Source organism: Solanum stenotomum, chromosome 12, assembly GCF_019186545.1.
Source record: "Solanum stenotomum isolate F172 chromosome 12, ASM1918654v1, whole genome shotgun sequence".
NCBI lineage: Eukaryota > Viridiplantae > Streptophyta > Magnoliopsida > Solanales > Solanaceae > Solanum > Solanum stenotomum.
In genome coordinates, this window is record NC_064293.1 from 48,589,436 (window position 1) to 48,600,330 (window position 10,895).

A 10,895-nucleotide genomic window follows, 5' to 3' on the forward strand; every position below is an offset into this window, starting at 1 on the left:
TTTTGTCAACTAGAATCATCAGTTGTCACACTGTAATGAACATAAAAGTTTTATTTGGATCATGAACTAATCGTTCAGAAGGCAAAAACATACTAAAGTAACCTTTGAAATCAAGTAAAAATAATTAAGGATCCAAAAATTTACTGTACTGAGTCGCAAGTAAGAAAACAATAAAACTACTAGTACCAATAAACAACAATGAATATAAACACATAATAAACAAAATTGAATACTCCGACATAACAACATGATAAAACTACTAAACCTATACCTAAAGAAGATAAATATGAAAACATCATCTGAAAATCTTTTTAAAACGGCCATAACTTCTGACTAATTTTGTTGACAACTTTTTACTTTTCTTGGGTTTTTCTTCCTTGACTTGTTCCAAAACTTGTTTTTCCTTCTCCCTGGCCTCTTGTATTGCCTTTTCCTTGGCATCTTTCAAAGCCAGAATCAAGTTATTCAAGCAAATCTCAATCCCTCCAGAAGTATTCTTGTGTATCAAGCTCTCTGCAACATCACAAGGACTCATGTTTACTTCCTCTAGTAAAGGTTCAATCTCTTGAAACAGAGGATGTGTATCAACGCCCAAATAATTCTTAGCCAACACTTTGAATGCTTCGTATCTGCAATACGACATCTCAATGTGCATATCCATCCGTCCTCTACGTATCAAAGCTGGATCAAGTTTGTCCACATGATTAGTGGTAAATATAATAATTCTCTCTTGACCACAAGCTGACCATAATCCATCTATGAAATTCAACAACCCTGAAAGAGTAAGTTTTTTTTTGCCTTCAGAGTCTGAGTCTGAGTCTGAGTCAGAGTCCGAGTCTGAATCCGAATCTGAGTCACTTGTTTCTTCCTTTTTCTTCTTCTTTTTTGCCTTCTTTCTCTTGCCAGTGAGATCAACGGAACAGTCAATGTCTTCAATGACAATAATAGACTTGCTTGTTGTTTCCATGAGCAACTTCTTAAGCTCTAAGTTATCCTCAACAGAAGTGAGCTCAAGATCATAAATATCATAGTTCAAGTAATTCGCAATAGCTGCAATCATAGTTGATTTTCCAGTTCCTGGTGGACCATAAAGAAGATAGCCGCGCTTCCACGCCTTTCCAATCTTGGAATAAAACTCCTTCCCCTTGGTAAAAGCAATGAGGTCATTGATTATCTCATCCTTCTTCTTAGGATCCATAGCCAGAGTATCAAAAGTTGCAGGGTGCTCAAAATTGACGTGCTTCCACATCGTGTTCAAACGCAACCACCAAGTAAGCGTACTGTCGTTACAATAAATCCTCCGTTTCTTATTCTTGAACTCAATTGCCCTGCCTTGTTCAATCACATGTTTCAAGTATTTTCCCGTGACAATCTCTCGATGTTGCTTATTGAATGTAATTGTGTAACTTTTCTTCTCAGTAGGCTGGGTTTTTTTACTCCCCTGAGAATTATTATCACCGAACGTTTCATTGTGAGAGCGCCAGCAGAATGTAGCGCCTTCAAATTCATCAATGATTTCTTCTCCTTCGTCCAAGATAACAGCGAAAGACTTGCTGTTTTCGGGTTTTTCAGCTTTGAGATACTTAGCACCAGTGTCCACAGACTTAGTACCCAAATAAGTGTCAACATATCTGTAAATTTCGTTAGTTTTTCCATTGGTGAGTTCATCAATGGTAATTTGAACATAAGGATAGAAGTAATTTTCGAGTCGAGTCCAGAAGGATTCGATTCGTTTGCAGAGTATTTGAGGGAATAGTTGTTGAATTGTGCCCCATATGAACATTAGTCCAGCAAGCTTGGATCCTACTTCAGTCAATGATGCTCCCATTGTGTTATCCCCACCTTAAATTTTGTATTTTTTTTTTTCACATCTGGTATCCTTGAAGGTGTGTATTTTTGTGAATTGGAACTGAGGCATAATATATATAGTGGTCAGTGGCCAAGTTCATGTAGAACAAGGAAATTCATTAGTTTAACTAGGCCACAAGTCGTATTGTAGTAGGATTTGAATTATATTGTAATAGAAAAAAACCGTTTACATTTATTAATATAGTTCAAACTATTATAATTGGTTTATTGTATTCTATTTTTAAATTATAAAACCAAAGAAATTGTCTTCTATTTCTACTATAATAAATATAAATAAAAGAGGAAAACCTTTACAAGAAGGAAAGAAATTGTCTTCGATTCCTAAAATTAGTACCTTTTCAATTTGGAATCAATTTGTTTACGAAAAATTCTAACGTAAATTAAAGAGGAAATATCTTTTCAAAAAGGAGAGTTAATTGAGTATTTATGATATTTTTTGGAATAACAATAACAAAAAACTTCTCAAGATATTTTTTCTTTGGTTTTTGAAGTTGAATTTGTACTGGAATGAAAGTAGTTGCAGGATGCCGCCCGGCATATACAAAAATCTATTTTTTTAAAAATTGTTTCATAACAAAATTGAACATTACTTAATATAAATTGATCTACAACAATGAACCTCAAGAAGGCCGGGTCGGGTTGAGCTCCGAACCGATTAGGCCCAGTTACATAAAATTTGGGCTTTCAATGATTAGGCCCAGTTACCAGAATTTTATGAAATCTTAACCTTTTTAGCCAGCCAACTTAAGAAATTTTCACCCCCTTAGCAGAAACAATTTGAAGTTGTCAGTTGGTGTATCCTCAATCTATAATAAATATAGAATTAATGTACATATTAATTATATACAAATCATGCATGGTACAACTTTATACATGGTAATAATATCCATGGAACCGATTTGGGGCACCTATGAACCAAGTCAAGTTAATTTGTTAAAAAAATAATTCAACGCTTAACCAAAATTTTGATGTATCATAGATTGATTACAACTTTATACAAAATTTTCTCTTTAAACAAACATAAAGTAAAACTTCGTATAGAAATAAATATTGTTGGAAATATAACCATCGGCCATCCTCATTTTCAAAACAATTAAGCTTTGGTCATTTTTAATAATGTCATGCAACGGTTTTGAACTCTAATCTCAACGAAGTTGCATATCAATTTTACTAGTTCCACCAACAATTCGTTACCTAAAGGTGATCTGATCATGATACAGCGCATATATTATGATGAAGAAATTATGAATATAAAATCAAAGTTTATTTCGCGTACATATGACAATATTGCAGCTAACTAAAGATGATAAAATACTTGCTGATTGTATAAACTAGAGAGTAATTAAGCCCGAATTTTATCAAGCAGATACATGTTCAGTGCCCCATTTATCTGGACAGAAAGTTATAACAAATTGATCGGATGAACAGCTGACTACTGGCGAAGGCGTGTCGAAAGCATAACTGACGTAAGAGGGACAAGCTTTCTTGAACAAACTCGAGTACACACTCGGCTTGCATTTTTCAGGATTTCCATATTTGTTCCTACAACAAAACGAGTCAAGATTGAAAGCCAAGCAAGCACTTCTACACGCCACCACTTGTCCTTCATCATTTACAACCTATTAAAAGAATCATAATCAAGTAAATTAAAAAATACGTCTATATGAGATGGTCATGCAATTCAACATATTAACGTACCTGAAGCTCAGGTGGACACGTGTCTTTCATGTTTTGGGTGCACCCTCTAATAAGGCATTTTGATGATGAAGGCTTATTTGTTACCGAAACAGGGAGGTTATATCCGTCAACTAAGCTTACATCGTAGAAACTTGGCTGCTTTTTATCATATTGTATTGTCATTTCTACTAGTGTAGCTGGAGGAAGGCCTATAGTTCCTTCACATTCGAGTTTTCCGTCACAATCGCCTGTTTCACAGGCCGGTTTGTGATTGGTGGGTACGTCGAAATTGCAGCCGGTTCGAGCCCAAATGCGTCCACTCCAGTCCCCTGGGGATCCAATTCGGCGAATTCCGCCGGATGGAAGGTAGAAACCACCGGTTGCTAAAACTGGATGGCCCGTATTTGGGGCAGTTGCTGGCCATATAGGGAAGGGGCATTTGTTACTAATGTAAATACTGCATCCCTCCACCTCTCTTAGTTTACCTGCACAAAAATTGTTCCATAATAAATACTATATGGTACTGCATAAATTATGTATAACTATGGGGGTGTTTGGTACGAAGGAAAATGTTTTTCTGAAAAAATAAGTGACTTTCAAATATATATGGTGTAACACAACACAATAACATAAAAAATGAGTAATTCATTAATCGATGTTCAATAATTTGAAATTTTGTAAATATTCACAAGCAAAGAAATCAAAACTGCATATTTTAATTAGTTAAAGATTAAATGTGCTTAATTAGATGGGATGTCGCAAAGACTTAAATACCTGATGTAATGAAGTGGCATATAAAGAAGAGTTGGAGAGCAAAAGATATCCGTGAAAAATTCATCGTAATTTGCATTTCTTTTTGTTTGACAAATACAAGGAGCTAAAGAATGCATATTTATAATAGTTTTGATATATATGTTAATTCATTAATAGAAAGTGATCCAAATCCTTCTTTGATTTTACTTCAAGTTTAACAGCCTTTATGAAGAAGAAATAACCTTTGACGATATTAGATGTGTTACTCCAACTAAAATAACTTTTAGCTTTAGTAAATAGATACATTAATAAGGAGTACTAAAGTTTTTTATCGATATTAGTTAAGTGTCATTAGATTCAATATCGATAAAGACTTTAGGAATTAATACAAAAAGTGCTAATTGCCGCTAAAAATACATATTTAACAACAATTAAACTATTGCCGTTAATTAATTGGGAAGATTTTTTTTATGTAACGTGTACTTGCCTCTCCACTTAAAGTAGTACTATTATTTTTCTTCCGGTTAACATAAAATGAGGTGGCAGCTGTAGAATTTACTTAATTAGGTATAATGATGCACTCAAGTGCTTTTAAGAAATAATAATACTTCCAAGTAAAAGGAGAAGAAAGAATATTTTACTAGAAATTATATTGAGTAGCTTTTAAACTACAAATAGAATGTCAAATAAGTTTTCTTTAATTCATCCAGATCTTCTTCCACGTCTTTCCTCGTGGTATGTCAAGAATCAAGAAAAGATTATAGTACACGGTGAAAAGGATCCCAAGGTAAGCTGATCGAAAATAATCTCCCTGAATAAGTTTTGGTTGATAATATTTCTATCAAGCAAATTAAGGATAAAGTTTAAATACACTTCATCCTCACTCGCCTTCACTTGGGATCACAATTGTTATTTTTGTCAAAATCACCCCGATCGAAGACCTTAAAATTTACGAGTGCCTCATTAATTTACTAAAAAATATGGGGGTCTCTTAATTATTTAAACCGATATTTTGAATATACATAACTAATTTCAAAGTTTTTATTTTAGGTCTATTATCACTATTGCAGTGTAATTTTCTTGTCCGATGTCAGTGGAGAGAAGTTAATCTTTTAAAAGTAATGAGAAAGTATTTTAAAAAATAAACTGACGGTGTAATTTTTTTGACTACTATCAGTTGAGAGAAGTTCATCTTTCTATTGATTAACAAAATTACATATCTTGAAATTCATTTTGAATTATAGATGGATTTTATCCTTGCGTACCTAATCTATATATATAAAGAAGAATGTTAGACTTGATGATGTGGCATGCCTCTAAAGGCTAGAAACATATTTATTTTTTTTGTGATATTTTTTACCATTTTTCCTCATTTTAAGTTTTTACAAAATATCAAAGCATAATATTGAATTCTCTCCTTATTTTTAAGAATAAACATAAGTATATGTATCAATGTTGCACGAAAATTTCTGCCAGAAATATTTCTCTTCGGCTTCCCATAATCAACATTTATTATATATTATTCCCTCCATTTCATATTAACTTAAGTTTTGAGGTGTTTAAGAAAAGTAGGTTAGGATATAAACTGAACATAATTTTCTATTTTTACCCTTATTAATTATTGTCAAAAATAACTAAACATTAATTATAATAACTAATTCCAATACTAACTTAAAGGGTAAAATTGGAAGAATATTTTAAAAATAGTCTTGAAGATTGAAAGCTTAAGTTAATTTGAAAAAAATGGAAAAGGGCTCAAAGCTTAAGTTAATATGGAACGGTGGGAGTAATGTTATTAGTATTCATTAGTCTTGCACGTATTTTTTTTCTCCAGATAATTCATTTCAATAGTCCCCTTATCCTTCCCAATAATTAATAGTATTTATTTAGGATAATGTTAAATGGCCAGAAAATTTGGCCAGAAATTTAAAAAAATTTATAATATCTTTTTTATTTTAAAATAAACTAATCTTTTTTCCATTTTTTAGTTAAAAGATATTAAAGTTAAAAAAGTAAAAATGTTCAAAAAGGTATAATAGCATATGAAAAATACCATTCTGGCTATATTCTAGCCAAATTTTCTGGCCAAAAGAATTTTTCCATTTATTAATAGGTTTTAAATGTTGTACCTCTTTACATTCTTGCACTCACTAAAATGATAGAAGTTTAGAAACAAAGCTCCAACAACTTCTCCACTATGCTAGATGAAAAATTCATGATGCTACATTTTGTCAGGTAATTTAAACTATTATTTTTATTGTATGAATAATAGAAAATTGTATTGACAAATTCTTTTATGTGAATCAAAATAATGCGATTTACTTATTCGTGGTTATAGTAAAAGCTAAACCAGTGAAGTGACCTTGAAAGCTTGACAAAACAATTACTTTAAAGTAAAAGTTTCTCCTTAGTTCATACTATATTTGTATATTATATCATTTTCTTATAATAACTATATATCTTTTTTTTTAATTGCTTAGTATCATTTTTGCTATATACGAGTTTGTTCTATTAATTGCAGAAAGTGAAAAGAAAAATGTGTCAACCGGCTACAACAGTTATTCAAAGTATAAAGGAGATACTAAATCAAGGGTCATCACTACATGAATGAGTTCTGACTACATTTTTCTTTTCCTCGTATTTTTTTACCATTCTCCTAAATTATTTAATCTGTTTTTGTTATTAAGATAAAAAAAAAATCAAAAGTCACTACTTAAAATATTTCTCCTCAATACGTTATTCATTTTTTTCAATTACTCATTGTTAACTACCACTTATTATATTTAAATCTCTTTCATTTGTTAGTACTTATCATTTTAATTTAAAAGTCCAAATTTAACTAAATAATTTGTCAATTAATTAGGAAAAGACGATTACTATAGAAGATAGGAAAAGATGAAAGAGTTTAGATTTCAAATAGGCGATGAAAATATTTTTACAAATTTTATTTTTGATTATTTAAAAATAAAGTGCAATCTTTGACTAGCAACAAGAACTAGGGAACAAGAAAGTAATNTATATATCTTTTTTTTTTAATTGCTTAGTATCATTTTTGCTATACACGAGTTTGTTCTATTAATTGCAGAAAGTGAAAAGAAAAATGTGTCAACCGGCTATAACAAGTTATTCAAAGTATAAAGGAGATACTAAATCAAGGTCATCACTACATGAATGAGTTCTGACTACATTTTTCTTTTCCTCATTTTTTTTTACCATTCTCCTAAATTATTTAATCTGTTTTTATTATTAAGATCGAAAAAATAATCAAAAGTCACTACTTAAAATATTTCTCCTCAATACGTTATTCATTTTTTTCAATTACTCATTGTTAACTACCACTTATTATATTTAAATCTCTTTCATTTGTTAGTACTTATCATTTTAATTTAAAAGTCCAAATTTAACTAAATAATTTGTCAATTAATTAGGAAAAGACGATTACTATAGAAGATAGGAAAAGATGAAAGAGTTTAGATTTCAAATAGGCGATGAAAATATTTTTACAAATTTTATTTTTGATTATTTAAAAATAAAGTGCAATCTTTGACTAGCAACAAGAACTAGGGAACAAGAAAGTAATAAAATAAAATAAAATAAATAAATATAAGAAGGATTGAAGGAACTAATGGTCTGGAAAAAACAAAAAAAGATGAAGTCGGATAAGAGGGAAAGAAAACGGAGATAAGGAGAAAATGATAAAAAAAATCGAGAGAAAATAACTTCTTTTTCAAACTAGAACTTATTATTTAAAGTATGAACAATTGAAGTGATATTAGATAATAGGAATAGAAAAAAATGAAAAACAAAAAAATTAAGAAACTATATTAAATATAAATTTCATTTCTACTTATTTCTACCTTTACTTTTCAATTTTTCATGCTTACTTTATTTTATTAGAAAGAAATTTTTTAATGTATATTATTGATTTTGTAAGGATATGCATGAAACAATGTTATTATCTCGATTATATTTAAATAATAAATAATTATATGACAGCGCGAAGCGCGAAAATATTCACTAGTTAATAATACGACTGATCAATTTGCTTATCCCTTTATAAACAACTAATGGTCAGTAAAACAACAGTTGAAAATGAAAAAAAAAAATTAAGAATATTCTTATATTTCTTTTTGTAGCGTGCCATATTTTCTTGTATTATTTCTATGTTTCACTTTTATTTATTAATGCTCCAATATTTATAAGGCAAAAATTAATTGAAGAAATTGGATGAGTGAATGTCGATTAGATTGATTCCGAAGAGATTTACAAAAGTTAATTGATTAGATTTGTCTCGTTTATAAGTATTAATTGTGATTTAAGTTATATACATTAATATTATAAAGACTTATTTATAATACTATTGGTGGAATTTAACATGTTATAATATGTTAGTTATAATTAATTTTTATCGAACTAAAATTAATGTTTACTCAGCAATTAAGAGTTCTCTATTTACACAACAAGTGACGTGAATGTTTACATATATTTTACACCGTTAACACATACACCTTACACTCATAAAATTATGCTTCCGTTTAACCATAGATTTTGGGAGTAAGATTTTCAAAAAAAACTACATGATTTGTTCATAAAATTTGGTTAGTTTTTTTTAATAATCTATATTAAAAAATATTCAAGTTTCATAAAGTGGTACAAATCAGTTTTTGGGTGAAATTTTAGTTCTATTCACAAAACTTCAAATTAAATACATATCCCCAAATACAACTTTAGTTTTCGAAAAATATTTTTCAACAAAATTCAAAAACTCATATATATATATATTCAAACTCATATAAAAAAAGTTCATAGAAAGAGAGGTTTATAGTATTAATGAAATCACGAGAGATGTGTGTATTACCTTACCTCCTATATTTTTTTTGGATTCCGGAGTAGCGGGAAAGGATATAGAATCTCATTATGTTACTTCAAAGTTCAAATAATTGAGCATTCAATTTTATATTATTATTTTCTTCAACACTTACCTCTTCAAGTATTGTTTAACATGTGGAAATGAATTGGACTCCCTTCTCATTTACTTCCTTACCAACCAAATGAAAATGTATCTTCGTAGCTTTTATTCCACCTCTTCTATGTACCACTTTTTGACATATTCGAGTGTATATATTGTCTATAGTAAGAAGTGAAAGACATGGACTTTCTATTTCTAGACATGAGAGAATATTATGTTTGGAGAAAATAGTTTAAATAAATATGGGATAGTTCAAAGATATTTTTGACCCTTTTCCGTATATAAATTGAACAAAAGAACGAGTCATTTGAAATTTGAATCATATTAGTAATTTTATTCTTGTATGTAATTTAATTTTACAATAAAGAAGATTTTGATAAACTCTTAGCGCTTCTTACCTCTGGGCTCCACCCCTGCATACACCTAGAGTTGGTAACATTTGGACCACCATACGGGTACTCGGGATATTCGTTCAGCAAACCATGTCAATTGACTATGATTAATTGATAATTGAGGTTAAAAAATTACATACACTTAATTATGGATTGAGTCTGAGCAAGTATTTTTCGTATAAACGCCCTCTCTCCCCTTTCGCTTCTAGGACGAGAGTGTTGCGGACTCACAATTATATCTCTGTGACAATATGTACGTACTTAGTGTGAATGCATGTGTTTAATTTTTACTATGTGCGATAAATTTCATTCAGATGGCCGGTGAATGCGTTCGTACTGTTACCAAAAGGTACACTGCCACAAAATTACTCATGCAATATAATAATTAAAGTGGGGCTAATATTTCATGCTTCAACTAATTTCCAACTTAACTTGTTTAATTTATTGTACTAGTAAGCTAGTAGTATAGTTATTAAGTTATGGTTATTGTAATTAAATAATGACATATCTGTCTGTCTAGTGTCTCTTAGGAGCAGCAAAGCCTAGTGGATCCATCCCCATATTGGCTATAGCATCAGCGCCGTTTGACTCCCAATTAAACCAATCATTATTTCAATGCGCGTCTTCACTCTTTGCTTCATAACATCTCTTCTATCACTACATTCAAAATTCATAACTAATTTTTTCATTTCGATTATCGGACACCATTTGAATTTTGAAAGTTAAATAATTTTTTCTTTGACAAGTAATTTTTTTTTATATGTCTTTGAAAATACGTCAAATATTAATTATTGCAACTTAAAAATATAGTTTTTATTTTAAAAATTCTAGCTCAAAATTCAAATGGCACCATATCAATTGGAACAAGAGAGTAGCTTTTATTGTTGACAACCAACCATTTTATCTAATTTGTACATTAATTTAATATAAGAAATATTAACCGATTTCACAACTTGAATATGCCGAACAAACAAGTACTATTATTTTGAGCATAGTTAGGAACATGTGAATTTAAAAATTGTATCATGTAGCAAATGATAGCCTGACCAATGGCATTAGAATGGAAATTACGACTGTTAGCATCTGAACATGGGACTTTTTTCTTGGTCCATACTGAAAACTTGTCGTCTGTCGATAAATTCCAAGAAATATTTAAACTTCAATGGACTCAAATTATCTTGACAATATAATTCGGAACCCAACTGTTTGGACCGAAAATAATCAGGTGTCATGCG

General features: G+C 30.2%; 2 protein-coding genes across 2 annotated transcripts; both read right to left on the bottom strand.

The window, feature by feature from the left end:
* Positions 1–295: 295 nt before the first annotated feature.
* On the bottom strand, positions 296–1,828 carry LOC125848403 (AAA-ATPase At3g28610-like). The gene has a single exon (XM_049528256.1). The coding sequence runs from the start codon at positions 1,826–1,828 to the stop codon at positions 296–298; it is 1,533 nt and encodes a 510-aa protein (XP_049384213.1).
* A 1,288-nt stretch (positions 1,829–3,116) lies between these two features.
* On the bottom strand, positions 3,117–4,405 carry LOC125848405 (thaumatin-like protein). Its single transcript, XM_049528259.1, has 3 exons — positions 4,321–4,405; positions 3,568–4,031; positions 3,117–3,488 (listed from the first exon to the last, which is right to left on the bottom strand). Exons 1-3 carry the CDS (start codon positions 4,394–4,396, stop codon positions 3,228–3,230), a joined length of 801 nt encoding a protein of 266 aa, XP_049384216.1. The 5' UTR covers positions 4,397–4,405; the 3' UTR covers positions 3,117–3,227.
* Between the last annotated feature and the right edge of the window lie 6,490 nt (positions 4,406–10,895).

Excerpts from the sequence above, each read along its gene's own strand:
- LOC125848405 (XM_049528259.1), bottom strand. The coding sequence starts at position 4,396 with ATGCAAATTACGATGAATTTTTCACGGATATCTTTTGCTCTCCAACTC. Across the intron at positions 4,032-4,320 it reads ATGCCACTTCATTACATCAG|GTAAACTAAGAGAGGTGGAG; the intron begins GTATTTAAGTCT and ends ATTTTTGTGCAG. Across the intron at positions 3,489-3,567 it reads CGTGTCCACCTGAGCTTCAG|GTTGTAAATGATGAAGGACA; the intron begins GTACGTTAATAT and ends TTCTTTTAATAG.
- LOC125848403 (XM_049528256.1), bottom strand. The coding sequence starts at position 1,828 with ATGGGAGCATCATTGACTGAAGTAGGATCCAAGCTTGCTGGACTAATG.